Source organism: Rhinopithecus roxellana, chromosome 10 (assembly GCF_007565055.1).
Source record: "Rhinopithecus roxellana isolate Shanxi Qingling chromosome 10, ASM756505v1, whole genome shotgun sequence".
NCBI lineage: Eukaryota > Metazoa > Chordata > Mammalia > Primates > Cercopithecidae > Rhinopithecus > Rhinopithecus roxellana.
In genome coordinates, this window is record NC_044558.1 from 126143062 (window position 1) to 126168107 (window position 25046).

Sequence of the window (25046 nt, forward strand, 5' to 3'; positions counted from 1 at the left end):
TATCAGAGGCATCGTTTGGAAATACAGTGGATCATGCCGCTCCTGAGAGTTCAATTTTCTCCTGCTCACCTTCACTTCCAGGACAAAGTTCAAGCCTTCTAATTTGGCTCTGCCTCCCTCTGCAGCCCTGCCACTGCTCTCCTATACAAACTGCTCACCACAGTCCCCCAGCCCTCAACAAATGTGGCCACATCGGACATTCTCAATCAAAATGTCATGGCTTAGGAAAGTTAATCAATGGCTAAGTTCTGTGAAATAAAACTTAATGAGACCTGAGGTATGTAACCCCATTCTAAATTACGTTAAATATGTTGAAATTTTATGAGAATATACATTTTATAAATATCACTGAGCAATCTTAACACCCTAGCAGTGAATCTTAACTCATTTAAACATTTCATCTATTTGAGTCACAAAAATTTACCTCTCAATTTTGAAAGTTTTCGGGCTTGTGTCTCCCCAATAGAATTATTTTCATTAAATTGCTGATACAATCTTGAATGTTGAAAGCTTTTGAACTTCTCAGCTTTAGTATAAATGACAAGATCAGATAAGGCCAGAGCAATTTTTAGCTTCCTGGTCTAAAAATAAAATGCAGTAATTTTACATTTTTATGCTAATCATTGGGAAAAAAATCTTTTTCTAGTAAAGAAAATACACTTTCAAATAAATGATTTTCATCTTTTCATAAGATTATCTCCTCAAACACCATTTGGATTAACTTAATGTGATTATTTTTGGGAACAAAAATATTTAATGTGAATATAAGCTAGTTTAAATTTAAAAATCATGATCAATGTAATAAGTATTGAGGACCACAATTATTACTGTTTATTTTTTCCTAAAGATCTCAGTGTATTCCCATGAATTTTATAAACTTAGGAATTTTCATCATGAATAAATTTATACTGAAATGACTTCTATTACATAGTGAACATTTGCCATTTCACAACCTGGCATCTATTTCTTTTACACTTCTTTTTAGCCATTTCCCAAGTTTTGTTTTGGGAAAACATTTCTTGCTCATGCTCAATCCAAGTATGAGTCACGCAGATTGGGCCAGCTAAACAGAGCTGTGCATTCCCCTAGCAACAGTAATTGGTTCAGGGATGTGCGCATAACCAGATCAGAGCCAACGTACCAAAAAATATATATATATATTGCTTGCTCTGCCAAGAGATAGGCATTCCACTGGATTTGAAGCTGAAATGATATAAAGCTGAATCCTTGCAATAGCCATGCACCAACACAGAGAAAGTGGGAGCAAAGCTGGAGAAAGAACTGAAGTTCTGCTGACTTTATGTGAGACACTATATCAAGTCATTTTTGAAATTAAAATCCCTTTCACTGAACTTTTCATCTATGTAAGTCAATTAATTAATTATCATTTTATTTAAACCAGCTGGATTGGTTTTGTGTCACATGCAACCTAATATATTTTGTTTCATCATGCTAATGTGTGTACATATAACACTATGTATTATGAACATTGAATCTTGTCTTTGCCTTTACTTGAGAACAGGGAAATTATGTTGTGTATCTCTGCATCTGTTGCACTTTGCACAAAGCCTGCTTCATAAGAATGCATAATATTTATCAACTATAGACAATTTTTTTTTTTTTTTTTTTTTGAAACAGGATCTCATTCTGTTGCTCAGGCTGGAGTGCAATGGCGCCATCTCGGCTCACTGCAACCTCCGCCTCCCAGGTTCAAGCAATTCACCTGCTTCAGCATCCCAAGTAGCTGGAACTACAGGCATGTGCCACCATGCCTGGCTAATTTTTGTATTTTTAGTAGAGACGGGGTTTCACCATGTTGGCCAGGCTGATCTCAAACTCCTGACCTCATATGATCCGTGCACCTCGGCCTCCCAAAGTGCTGGGATTACAGGCATGAGCCACCCACCATGCTCAGCCTAGAGAAAAAAAAAAATTAAGTAGCTAACATAGGAAAAGAGACAATTTAAAAAATTCATCTTCCACCATCAATGTTTTCAAAGTAAATTGTAAATGATAGACTAGAGTTTTTATAAGAAGGAAAATGATTTTTCTCCAGAATTTAAAAGAATTCTCCACCAAGAATAAAATTAGAAAACTTTCCACTCATTTGTAAGATTTTCACAAAGCACCACCTCACCTTCTTTTTCTTGAAAAGCATTACTCCAGGTAACTTTTTTACCCCTGTTTCCTTGTCTTGATTGTCTCCTAAAACAGATTCGAATATTTCTGATTCTTTGAATTTCTCCTCCTCCTCCTCCTCCTCCAGATCTGCCACTTCTTCTTCCCATTCCTCCACCTTACCACGCTTATCAGAACCTTTTCTTTCATGGGTTTCCTTTAAGGTTCCTATTTTCTTATTTTTAACTAAAACTTTGAATTTCAGTGCCTAAGGAAACAATTCGAGAGATAACAATTACACATTTACAAGTCAATTTGCATTGTAACAGTCATTGAAAAGTGTTTCACTATATTTCCAATTAGCCTACAGTAAAAAGATATGTAAGAACTCCATTTTTTCCCATACCCCTATTCACACCTCAGTAAAGGAATGAATACAGTGATACAATGCTATTGATTGTAATTCACCAAAAAATAAGCCTGTTATGATTGAGACTTACCATATGCCATTTCTTTTATATTTCACAAGTTGGTACTGTTCCAAAATTTTGAAATATGTAAAAAGTATATATATAAGTACTTACCATGATATTGCAATTAAAATGTTACAACTTCTGGTAGTAAGTGCTTCAGCTCATCATTTTCTTATCCAACATTAAAAAGTATTGAATGAAATCAGGTATATTAAAATGTCTATCGTAAGTGTCTGGCATCTAGTATAGACTAAATTAAAGATTTGTAATAAAGACTCTTCAAATTTCTTCTGTATTACACATAAACATCATTAACTTAATATTTTCTGTCCATCAAATTTAGAAGCATAGCAAAATTTACCATCAGTGTCACTTGTGCTAAATTCGAAGATTTCTGGTTCCATTCTTTCACTTGGCTATGATTCGGGTTTAATCTTTGATGTTATGTTTCCAGCACTTTGCAAAATTCTTTACTATTTCTTTTCTGCCACAATTGAACACATTGAGTCTGTGGGCATTCTTATGCAGCAAAAGAACTGTGGTCTTTCCAAATTTCCTTAATTTAGCAAGTACATTTAAGTGCCGGCTCTGTTATATGCATTGCTGAAATCTGGGTTATAAAGTCAAGTCCTTTTCTCCAAGGAGCTTTGATTTTCCTTTCCATTTTGTCATCCTCGGGTATCCATTCAAATTATTCCATCATCTCGGGTCTTCCCTCTTTCAGAATGACCCTTATAATACTCTCTACTGCAGAGTTTACCAAATGCACTCTGCAATCCTGTGCATTAAGAATATTATCAGAAGCGCTTGGGAAAGGGACACATTCCTAGGATCTGCTTCAAAATGAGGGAACCAGAATCTTGAATTGTGGGCTGGAATTGGGCCTCCTTAACAAGTCTCTAGGCAATTATTTTACACACAAGGACTGAATATTGTAGGATAAGGTAATTTTTTTTTTTTTTTTTTGAGACGGAGTCTCACTCTGTCACCCAGGATGGAGTGTAGTGACATGATCTCAGCTCACTGCAACCTCCACCTCCCAGGTTCAAGAGATTCTCCTGCCTCAGCCTCCTGAGTAGCTGGGATTACACGGTAACTTTAATTCTTCATTTACTCATTGAAAAGCACCTCCCTGCTTTAGTATGGAGCTAAAATTTGAATGAAAGCTATGTACGGGAATGCTAGAAAAATAGATTCATATATAATAGGAAGTGGGATTCTCTTCCAAGAAAGTTTAAAATTATTGTAAGTTCCAGAATTGGGCTATAATTCGGGTTTAATCTTTGATGCTATGTTTCCAGCACTTTGCGAAATTCTTTACTATTTCTTTTCTGCCACAATTGAACACATTGAGGCTGTAGGCATTCTTACGCAGCAGAAGAACCATGGTCTTTCCATTTATCACACAATTCGTTTTTTTCTGTCTCAGTTCTATCATCAGCCCTATATTTCTTGTCACTGGTGTCACAACACTTTCACTTGAAAATTTTTCACTGATTTAAATAAAATGTTAAAAGAAGTAAAATTTGAAGATCTTCCAAATTTATTATGCCAAGGAGAAAAGTTCAGCCCTGGAAACTTAGTCATGTAATACAGCTGTATTTTTCTTCAATGGTGCATGACCATTGCTTTCTGACCTTTGTGTTGAGATGTTATACATTGACCAGACTCCCCATTCTTTATTCAAACCTAGACTAAATGACCTTAGAGATAGAGAACCTTGTGATTACCTCTTTACAATAGAATGTTAAGCAAACTCCTTAGAGTGTAATCAACAGTAGCCAATCAAATCTTAAATCTGTATGTTAGCCATTGTATGGAAAATACTGTACTTCTGTTCTGCACCTCTGTTTTTGTCTGTAAAAAACAATTTTCACTGTTTCCCACACCAGGAGCAATGACTACCATTCTTTGCTGTCTGTGTGTCCCAGAAAGTTACTCTCACACTTTGCACTTGAATAAATTCTTCTAACTGAATCCCGAGCCTTTTGATTATTTTAGGTTGGCAAAAATAATAATAATAAGGAAAATATAGAAGGAAATACTCAAATATTACAAAAATATTGTTATGTCTAGCAAAAATGAAGACATGTCAGAACCAAACTATTTGCAGTTAGACAACACTATTCACCAAAAAGAAAGTTTATTTATAATCTGATGGGGGATAGGGAGAAAGGCCCAGCAAAGAAAACTAAGCAGGAGTGGTCAAAGAGGAACGAGGGAAGGCTAAAGAATGTGGTGTTATAACAGAAAGTGTTTCAGGGAAAGGAAGTGGAGGTCCACAGTATTTAATGTTAATGAGAGGACAACCAGATGAAGACTAGAAGAGGTTCATTAGAATTTATCAGTAAGAAAATATTTGATGAATGTGATGGGAACTTTCCTGTGAAGTAATTAGAAGAGAAAGAGGGACTGAATAGGTTGCAAGGAGTCAAGAAAATGAAAATTTGGGCTGTGAGAGGGAGTAATTTCTTTCTTTTTTTTTTCAACAAGACAGAGTTTCGCTCTTGTTGCCCAAGCTGGAGCGCAATAGCTCAATCTTGGCTCACTGTAACCTCCGCCTCCCGGATTCAAATGATTCTCCTGCCTCAGCCTTCCTAGTAGCTAGGATTACAGGTGGATGCCATGACACCTGGCTAATTTTTGTATTTTTAGTAGAGACAGGGTTTCCCCATGTTGCTCAAGCCTGGTTTTGAACTCCTGACCTCAGGGTATCCGCCCGCCTCGGCCTCCCAAGGTGCTGGGATTACAGGCATGAGCCGCCACACCTGGCCATAGAAAGGGAGTAATAAAGAGACAGCCTGAGAGAGAAGTGAAGTCCTGATGGTAGATGTGGACATGATTTTTCAAAGCAAATACTTCAGTATGCTCTAATTAAGATGGAAAGGGTCATAGAGACAGGGAAATTGAAAAGAGTAGATTTTTTAAAGGCAAACCTGCTACCCAGCTGTTGAGATATTGGGTACTGACTCTATTTATAGTCTAGAACTTTTGCCAATTTCTAGAACTTTTGCCTGTGAAACATACTAAATTTCTGGTCCCTAATACTAATTACTTTGATATTGTGGACCCATGGGGTAGGAGACACAATCAAAATGTGGGTTTTACATATGTATACACACACACACACACACACACACATATATATATATAAAATATAATTTTTATTGAAATACATTCACCTAAATGTTCATGAGAACATTCCCTAGGCAACATTGCAAAGATAACCTGCTATACATGATCAAAACTAAGCATTTTCATTGGTCTCTAGCCCAGTTTCATGGGCCAATATAATAGTGACATGTTTTCATGGGCTTTTTTCTTAACCTGAGTTTCTCAGAAAAAAATGTTACCTCTGGTGATGGTAGAGTATCAGGAAAATCAGCAAGCATATCAGAAAGCAAGGACTCTCCAAAAGTCATCTGCAAATTGTCTGCCATTATTTCTTGTTGGGCAGGGGAGCAGTGATTTTCTAAAGAGAGCACCACTGGGTAGTCAGATGTCTAAAAAAGTAACCATTACTATGGTTATTCATCAAAACTTCTAAATAATTATAATGCAATTAATATAAGTGCTTAATGTATCTTAAAACTTACTTCAAACGTTTAGTACCTTTGCAAAATAAGTATTCTTTAAACTGAAAGTACTTTTGAGTGGCAAAACAGAGACCATTAAATCTGTATTAAAAGAAAAATGTATTACTATTTGCACCAAAAGAATAGGAACACCTGAAGCATCCATCAGTGAATACTTATGTAAATAAATGATACTGGCCGGGTTCAGTGGCTCACACCTGTAATCCCTGCACTTTGGGAGGCTGAGGCAGGCAGATCATGAGGTCAGGAGATTGAGACCATCCTGGCTAACATGGTGAAACCCCATCTCTACTAAAATTATGAAAATTATCCAGGTGTGGTGGTGTGTGCCTGTAATCCCAGCTACTCAGGAGGCTAAGGCAAGAGAATCACTTGAACCCAGGTGATTGCAGTGAGCCGAGGTTGCGCCATTGCATTCCAGCCTGGGTGACAGAGCAAGACTCCATCTCAAAAATAACAATAATAATAATAAATAAATTATACCATATCCATATAAAGGAATGATATAGACCAATTAAGAAGAAGGCAGGATGAGCACAGTGGCTCATACCTGTAATCCCAGCACTTTGGGAGGCTGAGGGAGGTTGATCCCCTGGGGTCAGGAGTTCGAGACCAGGCTGGCCAACATGGCGAAACCCTGTTTCTACTAAAAATGCAAAAAAAAAAAATTAGCTGGGCATGGTGGCAGGTGCCTGTAATCCCAGTTACCTGGGAGGCTGAGCCAGAATTGCTTGAACTGGGAGGTGGAGATTGCAGTGAGCCAAGATTGCACCATTGCACTCCAGCCTGGGTGATGGAATGAGACTCTGTCTCAAAATTAAAAAATAAAAAAAGAAGAAGAAGACAGAGATATCTATACTACTATAGAAAGTTATCTATGGATTTATGAAGAAAAGCAAGTTACCAAAAAGTAGCATGCTATATTTTTATTGTTAATATACAAATATTTAGAGAGTTTAAAACATGAAACAACAACATTATTAACACTGATGAGTGGGGGGAAATGTTAATATTCTGCTATTTCAATTTTAAGTTCTGTAATCAAAACTCATTGTTTTAGACATAGAAACAAAGATAAAGATATTTCCAGTTTCTAATAGCAAAGGAGGTTTTTTAAGCGAAGGTGGCTCTACAAAGGTATTTTCTGCCCTTTCTCACTGCTGTAACTTCAAAACTTGCCATAAAATAGGGAACAAAACATCATTGGATCTTATTTAGGATTTTTTTCTTTGTTTTGATTTCATATATACTTATCAGGGCACAAATTTACCAATTTGTAAACAAGCCAGGGAATCACAAGTCTTGCTGCATTTTCACAGCACTCAGAACAGGGCAGATTATTACTATGTCTTTTTAATGTATGAGTGTTTTGCTCTGTGGCTGCTGTGACAAAAATTACTACAAACCTTTGTGGCTTCAAACAACAACATTTATTCTCTCACCGTCTAGTCACCAGAAATTTGAAATCAGTTTCACTGGTCTGAAATCAAGGTGTTGGTAAGGCTGCACTCCCTTGGAAGGCACTGGGGAAGAATCCTCCTTGTCTCTTCCAGGTTTGGGTGGCTGCCCACATTCCTCGGCTTGTGGCCACATCTCTCTAATCTCTGTCCCTATCTTCCCATTGCCTTCTCCTCTGTTGTATCAAATCTCTCTCTACTTCCTTCTTATAAAAGTTCATATGATGGTGTTTAGGGCCCGCTCAGATAATCCAGAATAATCTCCCCATCTAGAGGTTTTTAACTTCATTACATCTACAAAGACACTTTTTCCAAATAAAACAACATTTACAACTTCCAGGAATTAAAACTTAATATTTTTGGAAGCCCTTATTTGACCTATACAAGGACCTTCTCAACTAGAGTGAGTCCACTGACTCACTCTGACCCCAACAGAATAGTGTACAGTTTTTTCCAAATATAATAAATAATTCTGAGACTGGGGCTCAGAATAAAAGCTGGATTCTTCCATGAGGTCCTGATATCACTGATGTCATTTCTCTATGTTCTTGGCTCCATCCTCTGGGAAGATCCACTTTCTTTTATCTTCCTTGGCCACATTGAAAGTGGATGTTGAGGAGTTTGCTCTCTTGGAAGCCAAGCAATGTTTGCAGTGCATTTCCTTACTAAAGGCTGTTTTAAGGCTGACCTAAGAGTCATACTTGTGGGTTTTTTGAGATTTTTTTGGGCAATTTAAGTCCCTCAAAACTTAGATTTCTTATGTATGTATTCTCATAAGTTCATGCAACTAGACCCAAGGTTTTTTCCTAGTCATAATTATCATCTATTTAATTTCATGTCCTCTTTTTCCAAATGAATAGTGACTACCTTGAGTTGGAAGTCTAAATTTTAATCTGATCTATGCTGCAAAACTGAGTCACCTTGTTCAGCTGGGAAATTTCATTGACTCTCCATTGCTCAAAGCCTTGTTTAAAATCTCACTTCTTGCTCTTTGGGAGTTTTTAAATACATTCTGTTGTGTATACTTAAGGTACACAACATGATGTTATGGGACACATGTAGATAGTGGAAAGGTTATTATAGTGAATCAAATTAACATATCCATCTATCCATCATTTCACATTTACCCTTTTTTAAATTTTTATGGCAAGAGCAGCTAAAATCTACTCATTCAGCATGAATACCATACACAGCACAATTTTATTAACTGTAATTCTCATAGGGTACATTAGATGTCTAGACTTTTTCATCCTACATATATGCTACTTTGTGGCCTCAGACCTACCTGTCTCTATTTTCTTCTCCCTCCCCACACCTCATTCCTGTCAACCACTGTTTTTTTCTCTATCTCTGTATATTTGAGAGGTTTTTTTTTTAATTCCACATGTAACTGAGATCAGGCATTATTTCTTTCTGTGTCTGGCTTATTTCACTTAACGTAATGTCCTTACCCATGTTGTGGTAAATGGAAAGATCTCATTCTTTTTAAAGACTGAGTCAAATTCCATTGTATATATCCAATTTTCTTTATCCATTTGTCTGTCAATGAACATTTATGTTGTTTCCATATCATGGCTATTGTGAACAATTCTACAGTGAACATTGCAGCATAAATATCTTTATGACATGGTTATTTAATTCCCTTTGGGTATGTACCAAGAAGAGGGATTACTGGGTCATATGGTGGCTGTATTTTTTAATTCTTTGGAAACCTCCATGCTGCATTCCCATTGGTGGTACCAATTTACGTTTCCACCATCAGTGTACAGAGTTCCCTTTTCACCACACCCTAATCAACATTTGGTATCCTTTGACTTTTTGATGAGACCTTCTAACATGGTAAGACTGTGAGGTGGTATCTCATAGTAGTTTTGATTCGCATTTCCCTGGTGACTAATAATGTTGCGTGGCCATTTTTATGTCTTCTTTGGAGAAATGCCTATTCAGGGTTTTTTTTTTCATTTTTTAATCGTTTTTTTTCCACTAATGAGTTGTATGAGTTCTTTATAAATTTTGGATATTAATCCCTTATCAGATACATGGTTTGCAAATATTTTTTCCCAATTCATAGGCTGTGCTTTCATTCTGTTGATTGTTTCCTTTGCTGTGCAAAAGCTTATTAGTTTGATGTAGTCCCAGTTACCTATTTTTGCTTTTGTGATCTGAGCTTTTGATGTAATATCAAAAAAATAATTGCCAAAGTCAGTGTCTAGGAGATTTTCCCCATGTTCCCTTCTAGGGTTTTCATAGTTTCTAGTCTTATATGTAAGTTTTTTTTATCCATTTTAACTTGATTTGTTGTGTATGGTGTAAGATAAGGGTCTAATTTCATTCTTTAGCACGCTGAAATTAAGTTTTTTCAGTACCATTTATTGAAGATGCTATCCTTTACCATTTTGTCTTCTTGGTCTCCTTGACAAAAATTAGGTTGACCATATATTCTTAGGTTGATCTCTAGGCTCTCTAATCTGTTCCACTGGTCTATATGTCTGTTATTCTATACAGGACCATGCTGTATTGATTCCTATAGCTTTGAAATATAATTTTAAATCAGAAAGTGTGACACCTCCAACTTTGTTTTTATTAGAATTATTCTGGCTATTTGAAGTCTTTTATAGTCCTTTACAAATTTTAGGACTTTCTTTTTCTATTTATATGAATAATGCCATTGGAATTTTGATAAGGATTGCATTAAATCTGTATACTGTAGCCCAGTATAGTTGTTCACACCTGTAATCCCAGCACTTTGGAAGACCAAGGTGAGAGGATCTTCTGAGGCCGGGACTTTGACACCAGCCTCAACAACATACCAATACCACACCCCAAGGGAAAAAAACCCTGTGTATTGCTTTAGATAGTATGAACATTTTAACAATATTATTTTATATCTTCTGATTCAGGAGCATAGGATATCTTTTCACTTATTTGTGTCTGCAATTTCATCCATGTTTTGTAGTTTTCAGTATACAGATCTTTCACTTCTTTGGTTAAATTTATTCCTATATATGTCATTTTTATACTATTGTAAATGAGATTTTTTTTTTTTTTTTTTTTTTTTTTTTTTTTTTTTTTTTTTTGAGACGGAGTCTCGCTCTGTCGCTCAGGCTGGAGTGCAGTGGCCAGATCTCAGCTCACTGCAAGCTCCGCCTCCCGGGTTTACACCATTCTCCTGCCTCAGCCTCCCAAGTAGCTGGGACTACAGGCGCCAGCCACCTCGCCCGGCTAGCTTTTTTGTATTTTTTAGTAGAGACGGGGTTTCACCGTGTTAGCCAGGATGGTCTCAATCTCCTGACCTCATGATCCTCCCGTCTCGGCCTCCCAAAGTGCTGGGATTACAGGCTTGAGCCACTGTGCCCGGCCGTAAATGAGATTATTTTCTCAATATCTTTCAATTAGGTCACTGCGTATAAAAATACTACTGATATAAACATGCTGATCTTGTGTTCTGCAACTTTACTGAATTGATTTATGAGTTCTAACAGGGTTTTCGTGTGGAATCGTTGGGCTTTTTTACAGACAGGCTTATGTCATCTGCAAATAAAAATAATGTTGCTTCTTTTCTTCCTATTGGAAAGAATAGGAAGTATTGCATTTTGTCTCTTTCTGATCTAGTTGCCCATTTCTTGCTTTTTGAAATCTTAGAAGCTATAGGCTTTTCATCTTTGCAAGGCCTTTGAATTTTAAGACTGTCACTGCTTTTTTTAATTCATTTTTCCACTCTGAATTAGGTGACGGAGTTAGCCACGCAAATATTTGGGAAGAGTATTTCATATAAAGGGGGAACAGCAAATACAAAGGCCTTGAGATATGTCTGAAAAAGACTAAGGAGTCCAGAATGGCCAAGTGAACAGGGATGGAGCAGCAGGAGAGTTAAAAGAGGCAATGAAAAACTGACCACTGAGGGCCTTGTGAGTCATTGTACAAATTTTAGCTTTTATTTTGAGTGAGGTCAAAGGCTTTGAGAAGGGGAATGACATAGTCTGACTTACTAAAAATCACTCTGGTTGATATGTTGAGATGAGATTGCAGGCAATAAGAAAAGAAGCAAGAATATCAAAGAAGAGGGCACTGGGATCATTTAAGTGAAAGGTAATATTGATTGACTAGAATAGTGACAGTAAGAATGGGCAGAGATAGCTAAATTCAGGATATATTTTAAAAGTAAAGCCAAGATGATTTGCTGAAGAATTGATTGAGGGGCTTGAGAGAAGGAGAAGAAGGTTACAGTTGGCAAAAAAGGTTTTGGCTAGAGCATATGAAAGTTGTCATTAATGAGATGGGGAAGATCATGGTGAGAACAGGACTGGAGAAATATCAGGGAGCTCAGTTTTAAACATGTTAAATATGCCTATTCATGTCCAAGTGGTAATGTCAAATAGGCAGTTGTGTACATTGGTGTGAGTTCAAGAGAGAGACTGAAGTAGAGATAAATACATATAGAAATAACAGAAACTACATGTTTCGGAGAATCAGTGCCATACTCTCAATGTTTTTACACTAAGATAGAAATTATTCATATATGACATTTGTATCTTTGGAATATTTATTGTGTACTGTATTTTAATATATAGTAGATAAATTTATATAAATTTGTGATTTTAAGTTTATGTTGACAGATTATGTAATGTATTGACACAGGAGAAATTTAAGCATGTTATATTTGTAAATTTAATGTATTAGGTACACATTACATAGTTTTAGTACATAGTAAGAATTCTTTTAGTCATTTTGATTGTAGTAAAATTGTACTATCATTGAAGTACTTAAGAAATCAAGTGTGTTAAGTTTATAAAAACAACTTAAAATATCTGAAGGTGCAAAATTAGCCACGTTTACAAATGAAACCAGTGCTATTTAGAACTCCTTAACATTGAGGGATTGCAAAAACCTGCTCAATTTATAGGGTAGGATTCATACACTGAGCTTAAATTCTAGGAATAAATATATCTTTGAATCTATAATAAATTAAAAATTATTGAATCCAAAGTAAACTTCTGAACATTTCTTACCATATCAATAGCTGTCATTATAGTCAATAAAATGTTAATTGAAATGATGCATTGTTGACACATTTTATTCTGTCTTGAAAGTAAAAGAGTTGAATATTGGTAAAATATCTACTTATTACCTAGACCAGTATTTCTCAAACTTTCCTGCCATCATCCACAATAATAAATATATTTGACATTGTGAAACAATACACACACACACACACACACACGAGTAAACAAAAATTTCCGTGAAACACTTGTACCTTACCACCTGAACCTAACTTCGATAAATCTACCTTTAACTATATACAACATGGATTTCACTGCCTACTAATGGATCATAACCCACAATTTGAAATATCATCTAAAATAAGGCTAAGCATTATAGGATTTTGAAGCAAGTAAATTAGAATTGCTTCTGTTTAAATAGCTACAGTTGAAAAAAGATATGTACATACCATGAATGCGTACTTGTGTATAGCTTGGATAACAGTTTTAAACAGAAGTTTGCTGGTGAGTGTGTAGCCATGATATACAACAGGTTCATTTTGTGCTCCATCCCAGCAATCAATCTCCAAACAACGGCATCCTTTCACAAGGGCACTAGCAAAATTTCCGCAAAATAAAATGTTACTCCTGGACCATTAAAAATATATACCAAAGTACTAAAACATTCCAAAGACTATTTGTGATTTTATAATAAATGCATAAATGAGTCCATAAAACTCTATAAAAACTTGTCTTTAGGACAAGCTTTGAATCTCTAGAAATTTACATGATAAAGGAAGACACAGACTGTCTGTGTAGTACAACACTGTGTCTTTCTAGTCAAATGTTTTACTCTTGTGCTCTCCATACCATGCTTGGTTTTCAGTAAGCAATGAAGATACCTGCTCCATAGTTGTAGCTCTGAAACATCCCTACTCCCAACCCATACAATTTTACTTATGGTGGCATTTACTGTTCAATGCCATACCAATGAAAAGCGATGATGTTCAAAGCCCTCTCGGAATAGTAAAATCTATTAATAAAATCTTATCTAATTCTTTCCTCATGTCAGGCTTTGGGGGAATGAGGTATATGGTAGAAAGGGAAGGATAAAGAAAAGATAAATTGTGATAATACTTGCTCCCTGGAAACAATGTTGGCTAGACGGTATGGAAACTAGAGGGCCTGGTGAATCAGCAAATAATCCTTCTCTGTCTAACCATTTTACATAAGGCCATCTCTAATTTTAATCCAAGTAAGCACTAGAGAAAATTAAGGTTTATGCCAAGGAAGCCTGGATACTTGCTAATCTATGTCTATTCGACTCGCAATTTCACTGGGAGAAAAGTATGACTTGCTTGCCTCAGAATATAAATTCACAGCTTTATCAAAACTGAGGAAAATATATTTCTACTTCTATTGATATCTAAAACTGGGTCTGATTTTTCTGCCTAAAAATATCAGTTTCTTGATTTAAATGTAAATTCTATCTTAGGTTCATTAAATCAGTTGTACCCACTGGGTTTAAATTAATTCTCAGTGTTCATACTACAAGAGAGCAGAGACAGGATGCTTTATTAGCACATATGCTTTTATTTACTCTGTGTCAGTTGAAGCTGATTGCATTCAGATTTTTCACTGACTTTAAAATAATGAATATAAGCAAATAGGGATGTCTCAAAATATTCATACCCAGCCCAGAGTAGGCCATTGTATGTCATCATGAAATAGGTCGTTTGCCCCAAATTACCAGGAGTTCACTCAAATTTATTGATTTATGTATAGATATTGTTTTATTGATTCATGCAAATGTAGATATAGCATTAAGATAATTCTTTAAATTATTTCACAGACACATACACAGAGTTGTATAGTTGTTCCTATTATCTATGAACCTGGCCTGACATGGGTAGTAATATGTGCCAACCACAGACAGGGTCAGCAACAGTAACATGAGGCAATGGTTAGTGCTGGTTCTATAAGAGCAGGGATTGAAATTTCAGCCCATAAAACATGTTTGACATAAACTGACTGTTAGTAAATATTTATTGTGTTTATATTAGAAAAAATGAGAGCTGTAGAGATGTAAGAAGAAAAGTGGAAGGCAGAAAAATGTGATCTTCTAAAATGCGATCTTGGAAGAGACAAAACTGAATCTGAGAGCTGACTTGAAACACCAGGATCTTAGAATTGATGCATATTAAGAATGAGGTTAAAGAAACTCCCTTGTCATACATAGAGATATTTTTCCATAGAAAGCCAAGTTAACACTTGTTTTCCAATAAGTACATTAAATTACCCCTCTGTCTACAGGCTACTGTTTTCCACTGGGACGATTTTGCCTCAGGAGGGATTTGGCAATGTCTGGAGACATTTTTGGCTGCCACAGCTGGAGATGGGGAAGGTTTGTAACTGACATCTAGCAGGTAACGGTCACAATGCTACTAAACATTCTGCAATGCACAGGACAGTCCCCAACAACAAAAAATTATCTGACTCAAAAACTGAAAAGTTTGAGAAACCCTGCCATAAGTCATGACAACCTGGAGAAGGGAGTGTGGTCCCAGCACAAAGTACTTATATAAAGTCAGTAGCTTTTCTAAACAGAAGCACAGAGCACCAAATGGGCCATATAAGAAAATGAACCTTTTAGATTTAGTTCTTCTTTGGAGATCACATTTAGTCCCTTTCTAGGGGGACAACCCTAGAAGTACTTAGGTAGGAGCATAGCTAAGAATAGATAACACAATTATGACACTAAGCAATGTACTGAATTCAGGACTGCCTAAAATATGAGAGAGAGAGAGAGAGAGAGAGAGAGAGAGAGAGAGAGAGAGAGAGAGAGAGAGAGAGAGAGAAACCTTATATACCCCCTTGAGAATAATAGAGATAAAAGACAGAAGAACCCTGATGAGAAAGTAAGGCATTAGAGAAGAAGAGAATTGGTGAATCTCATCTATCTTGGAGGCTTCACCAACCAGTCAAATTTTCATTAAGAAAAATTAAATTTTTAATAAATTCTTTTGGGGTGTTTGGGTTTTGTTTGTTTGTTTGTTTGTTTGTTTGTTTGTTTTTCAGAGACAGAGTCTCGCTCTGTCACCCAGGCTGGAGTGCAGTGACGTGATCTCGGCTCACTGCAAGCTCCACCTCCCGGGTTCACGCCATTCTCCTGCCTCAGCCTCCCGAGTAGCTGGGGCTACAGGTGCCTGACACCTCGCCCGGCTAATTTTTTGTATTTTTAGTAAAGACAGATTTCACCGTGTTAGCTAGGATAGGGTTTTTTAATTTTGCTGGTTTTTGTTTTATGCGTCTGGGTTTTCTTTGTTTTTGTTTTTATTTTTAAGATGGGGTCTCTTTCTGTCACCCAGACTACAGTGCAACCTCAAAGTCCTAGGCGCAAGTAATCATCCCACTTCAGCCTCCCAGGTAGCTGGGACTACAGACACATGCTACCACACTTGGGTCATTTGCTTTGGTTTTTTTGTTTGTTTGCTTGTTTAAGTGCACAATGCTTTATTTAGGCATGTGGTAATGCACTATAATGTACAACTTCAGAGTTTTGTTAACTAATTGTCTTTGTATTGGAGAAATGGACCTAGAATATTCATAGAGAAATCTTGTCTGGCCCATGGATACTCTGGGCAAATACGGTGGTCACCTAATCCTTGGCAGAAGTTCTAAATTTGGCTACATTTGTAGAATTGCAGATGAATATATTTCTTGGCTTATGGATTTATTTATGTATTTAGATTTTAGGTTGGAGAAGAAGCAATATTTATTTGTAAAGTGTCTTAATTTCTATGGAAGAACGTTTGCTTTCCTGACTCGTATTTGATGATGACAGTAAATTGTCTTGCCTATTTTATCAGCACAGAGTATGAGTTCTCTGGAATGCTGCCAGAGAACAATCTTGAGCTTTCTACTTGGGTGGTGTGGGGAAAAAACCAGCAAGAACTATATTGTGAAAGAAAACTTTTCATAAATAATATTGGCTCTTGCTACTTCTTTAGATAGTTTTAATTTTATCTATGGATCAGGCCAACCTTTAAAAACTGCATATTCAGACTAGATGGTTTGGTGCCCCGCAAAAATGTTTTCCGTGATTGCGCAATGTCATGCCAACCACTTACATGCGGAGGCATATAAGGGAAAGTTTTATCTTCTCTAACTGTGATGTTGAGGACACTACACTATTTCACTTTGATCCTCCTTTTTAGAAACAAATGGAGAAAATTGCTCTCTCATTCACTACTGTTTTTCATGATCATTGTAAACCTTATAACTAATCCTGTTTCTCTCTTGACTTTGACTGCTAGGAAACTTACAGGTGATATTCTCCAGGCATTCTAGAATTTGTACAGAACTACAGAACTTTGTGGTATGAAATTTCCACTCTTAACTTTATTTCATCTATTTATCTTTAAATTTCCTTCAAATACTTCCTATAAACTATCAAGGCATAAAATATTATACTTTTTATTGTAATTTCTTTAGATTGTGTAATGTTACCATTTTCTATTTGAAGTTGAATTTTAACTGGTAATAAAATAAATTTAAGAATCTTTTGGTACATTAAAATATTGAATACTATACAGCAGTAATATTATTTTTCCTTTTGTAAATATGAGGAAATTGAGATACACAATGGTTATATCTGTCACAAAATTAACAGATGAGGGAAAGGGGAGAAATATGAGCACTAGTAACTTAAACATTGATATTTAAACACTATATTATGCCACTAGTCATAAGGAAAAATATTATGAAATACTTTCATTCTAAGCATGTATCTTCCAAAGGTGGATAAAGAAACAGAGAAAAGTACAATTAAATTTAAATGCAAATTTGCAGTTGGATGAAACTTTTTCTTGCAATGTAAAAGTAATTATATATATTTCTAAATAAAACTGCTTTAATATTTATATTTTCTCTCTTTAAATAATTAAAATAACAAAAAATGAACAGAAATTCCTGTAATGAAGTTATATCTATAAATTGGGCTATCTTTACAGAATTCTAAATGAATAAATTTCCAAATTTGTGAATTTATGTCTTTACTTAGATTTGAAATTAGAGAACCAGCAATATTTAGTTGTATGTTTGCTGTTATCTTGGAATTATAAGATATCTTTTCTATTGATGGTTTTACCTTAAGTAATACTATCTAATCATTTGGTTTTAAATATCCCACATATGCTGATGACTTCCAATTCTGCTTTTCCAGTCTGATAACTTCTGAATTCCACACACATATACCCAACTGACTATCTGATCAGCCATTGGTAACTAATTGGTACCTCAAACTTAACATGGAAACCACAGAACACTTGCATGTCGCCTCACACCCTACAATGGACTTCTCTCTTGGGCTTCAATATCTCAGCCAACAGTTTCACTGTAATTTGGTTATTGGGATGAAAATCTTGATTCCTCTCTTTCCCTCATATCTCTCTTCAAATCACCTGGTAAGTCATGTTGGCTCTGCCTCCTAAAATGGTCCCCAATATATAATGGTTCAACTTACAATTTTTCAACATTATGATAGTGCAAAGAAAGTATGCACTCAGTGGAAATCACACTTCGAATTTTGAATATTGGTCATTTCCCAAGCTAGCAATATGCTGTATGAGATACTCCATCGCAAGATGCTGAGCAGCAGCTGTGAGCTACAGATCCTACTCAGCCACATGATCACAAGAGTAAGTAACCAAGACTCTACAGTGTCCTGTGTTGCCAGTTTTGGGGGTGCTTTTAGAGAGGGGATATGATTTAGCCTCACTGTAAGCTAGTGTAAGTGTGTTAAAGTAAGCTAGGTTAAGCTATAATGCTTGGTAGGTTAGATGTACTAAATGCATTTTCAACTTAAGATATTTTCAAGTATTGGGATGTAATCACTTTGTAAGTCGAGAAGCATCTGTCTCTCAAATTCAACCACTTATCATCTCAGCTGCTGGCTCATGAGTTCACCACCACCTATATCACCTGCACTGCTACACCATCTTTCCAAATCATAGTCTACCTCCACTCTGGCCTCATCAGTCATTCCTCCACATTACTGAATAGATCAAATTATGACACTATCTTAAGAAAAATCCTTCCCAGTGCAGCTGTAATAAAATCTATTCTCCTCTCCATGCTCTACAAGATCCTCATTAACTGACTCTACCTACCTCCTCAAACTCACCTCCCTTCATTCACCATTGACTTGTCTCCAGCAGCATTTGCCATTTTTCTCTCAATTAAACATGCCAAGCACTTGCTCTGTTTAACATGACCTTCCTACTAATCTCTCTAAGGCTTCCTGTATCATCACTCATGCCACAACTATTTCATTTCACCTCTTCAGAAGACTTTTCTGACAACTTTACCCTAAGTAACACCCTCCACCTCACAGTCACTTTCCATCACATTACCTTAGTTCATCTTCCCCGTATGATTCATTCATCCTTGAAAACATTTTTACCTGGTTATTATCTGTCTATCTGCTTGTACACAGATATATGTAGCAGCTTTGAAAATCTCATTCACCACTGTATCTGAGCTGACTAAACTGAAGTCTGCTGTTAACAGTATGATAGATACATTGTTAGGTATAAAATCAGCAATGCAACGCAGATTATTTTTAATCTGTGTAAACTACTTAGCATACAAGTCTATAAAAATCACTATCCATAAATGCGAAGTTATACAATGTACTGTATTTATGTGTTGGCTTTAGTTATACTATGTGTTCTGATGTCTGAGAATTAATTTTAACCATGCTTATTAAAATCTAGGATCTTCTGACTAGCTAAATAACAGTCTTCTTCATATGCTTTCCTTTGAGAAGTATCTATGTTATTCAGCAAACTTTGGAGGGGCCATAACCATGGAGAAGAGTTCAACATGTGGGATTATGTGTGCAATATAATACTAATGCATAAAATAAATTATGTTGCCACTTCGTCCAAATGTTGGATCTTCAAGATACATACAAATAAAAATTCCTATTCCCTATGAGTTTGGATAACATGGGAGTCTTCTTTTTATTGTGCACTCTTGCCTACTGAGGTAGACACTGCCAAGAACTTCCATGTATTTTTAAATGTAATAGATTTAAAAATCAAATAAATACCTTACATATCCCCAAAGGTCACTTGGTCCCACTAATTGATCAGATACCAAATATGTGTTATGTGAAGATGAAATAAAATAATCATTTAATGGATGAGTCATATCTTGATAAACTTTTCTACATTCATTTTTAAATAGTAGACATTCACGTGAATCCATGTATCTTGTAAAACCTTCAAATGACATTTGGCGTGCTTTCCTAACTAAAAAAAATAAATAAAATAAGTTAAAAGGATGCAAAAATACCATTAGCAAGATAAAAAACTACATCTCACTTGTAAACTTATTCAGTAGTAGAGCATATTTCTAAAATATTCCTTTAGAATTAATATTCATACTATATGTTGTTTGGAAACAAATTTTTGTAGTAAAACCTTTAGTTCTTCCATATTAACATTCAAGTAAAGAATATATTATTTAATTATCTCTGATTTTTTTATGTTTTGAAAATACACACAAGAAAAGTGCATATATTATAGATCAATAAACTTCCACAAGCTACACATCTGGATAATGGCACACAGGTCAAAGAACAAAGCATTGCAGTGTTCCAGAAGCCTGCCTCCGACTAACTTTGCAGTTGCTCACCACACCCAAGTATATCCACTGATTTGACTTCTAAAAGAATAGATTAGTTTTCTTTGGTTGTTGTGCTTCATATGAATTGACTCAGACAACATGTATTTTTTGTACCTGGTTTCTTTTACTCAACATTATATTTCAAAGATTTATTCTTGTAGTTGCCTGTAGTTATACATTGCTCATTCCCATTACTTTACAGTATTCCATTGTATGAGTATGCCACAATTTATTTATTCATTCTATCACTGATAGGCATTTAGATAATTTCCTGTTTGGGGCTGTTACAAATTGTGCTGCCAAAAATAACCAGTAAGTGTCTTTTGGTGCAAATATATACACATTTATGTATGGTGCATGCCTAGGAGTGGAATTGCTGGGTCATTTGCATATGATCACCTTTAGTAATTAATCTCTGCACTTTTTTTACTCACTATAATATGTACCAAAATATCAATTTAATCAGAAGACTGGCTCTGGAAACAGACAGCCTGGACTCATATCCATTTAACTTGTTATATGACCTTGAGCATGCTAGCTAACCTCTCCCTATCTGTGGAATGGAGGTAATAATAGGATCTACCCTTATATATTAACTCTATAATTTTTTGTTGCTATTATTGCTATTGATAGTTCATTTTAACCAAAAAGAAAAGGTGACATGAGCATTCACTTGATTAGAGTGTGATCTTTGGCAGAGAATTTTATTTCCAGGAATTTATCCTATAGAAGTAGAGACTCAGTGATGTACAAAAATGCTCACATTAGCATTATTTATGAAAGCAAGATAAGAGCGGGGGAATAAACAAATTAAAGCTCAAAATATGATACAATACTAAGTAACCATTAAGAATAATGTATCATAAAAATATAGTGACGTAAGTAAATGTTTATGACATCGTAAAAATGAAGAAGACAGCATTCAAAATGCTATTACTATTTTGGTTTAAAATATAAAAGTAGAAGAAAATAAATAAAATTTTTATAGGTATATAAACCCTCTATTTCAAAACCATCTAAATTTAGGAAGAGAGAAGTGTATGGAGCAAATGAATCATGCATAGTAACAGTAATGACTTGCATACATTTATTATTTTTCCCTGTTTAATTAGTAGTAATTGGCTTAGCCCTTTTGAACTATTGAATAATTAAATAAATATCTTCAGTAACGGAATAGAAAATAAACTCATTTTGTTCCCTTAAAAACTACCAGTTTGAAATTACGATTAATCACATGGATTTTTAAAAACCTCATTTGGTACGTGTCACATACCAATGAGGGATGAGGCTGAGGAACTTGGCAGCATTTGGAACTATAAGATCATAATTCAAATGCGCCTTAATAAGACACCAAAGTGATCAATAATCATGTAAATGAAATGCAAGGTCTTGGCTGTGTTGGAGAGTATTGGAGGCAGGTGAAGGCTCAAAAGAGGAAATGGATGAACAGCATAAAATTGTAGTTAAAACGCAAACACAATTCCAAAGTGTCACTGCCACCATCCCAATATCTCATTTGTATCTTTTAATTTACCACCTGAAGTTAACAGTGCCAAAGTAATTTTTTTGGTAATATTCTCTAGATCAGTGCTACTGAAAGTCCTCATCTGCAAACTGGTTGTTTCCAGTTGGCAATGACATAAAGAGCTTGAGCCAGAACATAAATCAACTCACTACTTCCTTAGAGAAAGTCTTGCTATGAAAAAAAAAAAAAAAGTAAACTAAACTCATCAGTTCTGCTTAGTGATACAGTTGCTTAATATTCAGGTGCAAGCTCTTTACCTTGCTGCAAACCTGCAAAAGTTTAATGGTGCTGAGACCAAATTGTCACTAACACTGAACTCAATGACACCACTACAATTGAGAACCCTCCAAAATCTTTGCATGGCACTCAATCATGAAGCCGAAATTTTTACTGTGGCCCTCTGCCAGTCTCTCCAAACTCATCTCCCCCTCATTCTCAAAGTTCTAACCACACAGTCCTCCTGTTCCTTCAGTTCTTCAACTCAGGTTTAAAGTTTCCCTTTCTTGTACCTTAGACACTTCTCTCATTTTGTCACATAACTTGTCCATTCTTTCCATTTAAGTCTCAGCTCAAATCTCACACTCTCAGAGAGGGTTCTCCTAAACACCCAACCTGAGCTAGGCCTCCCAGGTCATCTGCTCTCCATCACCTTCCCTGCTCTATGTTTCCATGTCACATAACACTCTCTTAAGTTATCCTTTTACGTGCTTCATTATTTACTGTCAACTTTCCTCCAACCCATCAGGAATTCAAGACCTAATTGCCTTGTTCTTCACTGTATCTTCAGTCCCCAAAACCATACTTGATTAATGCAGATAAATATTTGAATGAATTATGAATGTATGATCCAATGCAGAAATAAGTTTGGGTTTGTTAGTACCTACATTATCATATGTCAAACATTGGTAGCCTAAACCAACTTAAAGAGGCAAAACTTGAACTTTCATACGCCCCTTCTAGGTGAATATTTTGAGTTATTCTATCAGTTAATTTCTGTAAGGTCAAACATTGTGCTTTAACAATGTTTTGGTACCATTATATGAATATTTTATTGTATTTGCTTATAATTTTATTTCAAAATGAACATAAATGAAAAACTGTGAGTGTTTTTACCCATTGAAAGATGGAACAAAGATCACAAATTCTATGACAGATCATTAGACTAAATGGTCATTTAATTTAAACCAAATCACTATGTGTTCAAAAATGAAGAAAAAGCGAAAAGTATATATATTTATATATTTATGAAATGTTGTAGATAATTATATTTATAAACAAAGTAAAATTCATCATTTTATAATATTTTCTTCTTAGAATTTTTTTTCATTTAGCACATTTAATTTTTATACATATTTTCAATAATAGAATGCATTAAAATGGAAGACCACCTATAACTGGGGTTTTATCTTATTCGTGAGATCAAGATACTTTCTTCTAATAGGGTAAATGTAATAGAATCGTTGTCTTACTTTCACCTCCAAGCTCATTTCTGAATACTTGAGAGATACATGGCAGCAGTTAAAAGAAGGAGCTGAACAATGTATAGGAAAGGATGCCACGGTTGCACAGTATAGCATTCTAAAAGGTATCAATTCTATAAAATATATTTTCCCAAAGATATTTGACCCATCCAAAAACTGTAATTTGATAACCATAATTCATAAAAATACTTTGCTTTAAAATAATTTTTGAAAAAATAAAAAGATACTTCACATAAATATGCTGATAAAACTTTGAAATGCGAACATACCTTCTTCGATAGGCTCATATTTCTGAATGATCTCAAAAGCAATAGTTTTACTCATCTCAGCTGTATATTGTTCTTGTGTCAGAAATTGAACCAGATTATTTTCTAAAAGAATTTTCCGGTTTTCAGAATATGTGTTGAAAATCTCAATGATTTCTTCTCTGTGCGTGATAATTCGATAAATTGCTCTAAATTCTTCTATGGTGATTCTTCCTTGTTTCAGCCTGTCATTGTCCTACTAAAAAAAATGACTGGTGGGCTCACATTGTGAGTATAAAAAACACATAAAATGAATAGTAGAGTATTTATGTAATACATAGTAATTTATACTTGAAAGATGAAACTTACATTGGATTCTTATTGAAGATAAAATATATAAAACTGCATGGAGTGATGTCAAAATTGGGAAAGCGTTAGTTAACTCTTGAAACCCAGTGGTTACAGGGATAAAGAAAGGAGTGTGGGAGAAAATGAGGGTTCCAGGTTGTCTTTCAATTTCACATTTCATTTTTGTATTCTGCTTTTCAAAAGATACAAAAGGTATCTTTTGAAGATACTTTCTTAAAACCATACCAGGCAGTGTGTAAACTCATGCCACTGGTGTGCAGCCTGGACCATATATGTCAGAGTGAGTCAGACACATTCAAGATCAATGTAAACGGCAGAAGCTGTAGTAGTTATGCAATACCTTGAGGAAGTGGAGTCTGAGTAATCACTGAAGGATTTGGGGCAGATACAAACAAGATGAGTTCCAATAAGAAAGAGTGGATTTGAAAGGTCATATCTGAACTTTATGAGAAAAGGCAAGCTATTAAAAGTACCAGGACAACTGGGAGTTTCTGAATAGGACAATGAATACCAAAAATAGAAGACTGGTTTGATTAGTTGTGCATTTCCAATTGGAAGAGATAGAGAACTGCAGGTAAGAGAGCAGATAAGATGAAATTCAAGTGGGAGATGGTGAATAGACACTAAAGAACAGACCTCAGTGAAATGACGAAGGGAGAATTCAGAAGGATTCAACGCAGTGAAATTTAGACAAATGAGAGAAATAATTCAGGAATGACCGGGGTCAGGGAGAGTTAGAAAAGCTAGTAGAATTATAGTATCACTAACAAATAAAAAAACTAGGAAATTGGAATTTCAGCTAAGAGGGAGATTTAATTTTTTAAAAAATGCTTTTTTATAACATCTTAACTCTCTTGTTACATTGTAAACAGCTTGAATGCAAGAAGCATGTGTCGAAGGCGCATGGTGTCATGGTGGAATCTGTAGTTGTCAAATCAGATGCCGGGTCTCCGGAGCTTATTAAACAAGGATAGCACCTTAAAATTATATAATCTTAAAGTAACGCATGCATATTGTTCATTACCTTACTTAACTAACATGCTTCAACTTACTGTTTTCAAATTCTGGATTTTGAGGTCCGTGGAAGTGGATGTTATAGAATTAATTCCAT

At 35.3% G+C, this 25046-nt stretch overlaps 1 protein-coding gene across 3 annotated transcripts in view; it reads right to left on the reverse strand.

Moving 5' to 3' along the window:
* The window catches only part of PLCZ1 (phospholipase C zeta 1), a 53108-nt gene that overhangs the window by 14746 nt on the left and 13316 nt on the right, over positions 1–25046 (reverse strand). The window contains exons 4-10 of one of the 3 annotated variants that reach the window (XM_010354722.2): positions 23591–23825; positions 19738–19939; positions 13094–13238; positions 5945–6094; positions 2302–2386; positions 2138–2205; positions 425–581 (exon numbers count right to left, since the gene is read on the reverse strand). In XM_010354722.2, the coding sequence (XP_010353024.1) occupies positions 425–581; positions 2138–2205; positions 2302–2386; positions 5945–6094; positions 13094–13238; positions 19738–19939; positions 23591–23645 (862 nt within the window). In that variant the 5' untranslated portion in view covers positions 23646–23825. The remainder of the gene's footprint in view (positions 1–424; positions 582–2137; positions 2206–2301; positions 2387–5944; positions 6095–13093; positions 13239–19737; positions 19940–23590; positions 23826–25046) is intronic. The other 2 variants (XM_010354721.2, XM_030939216.1) reach the window with 2 other exon arrangements.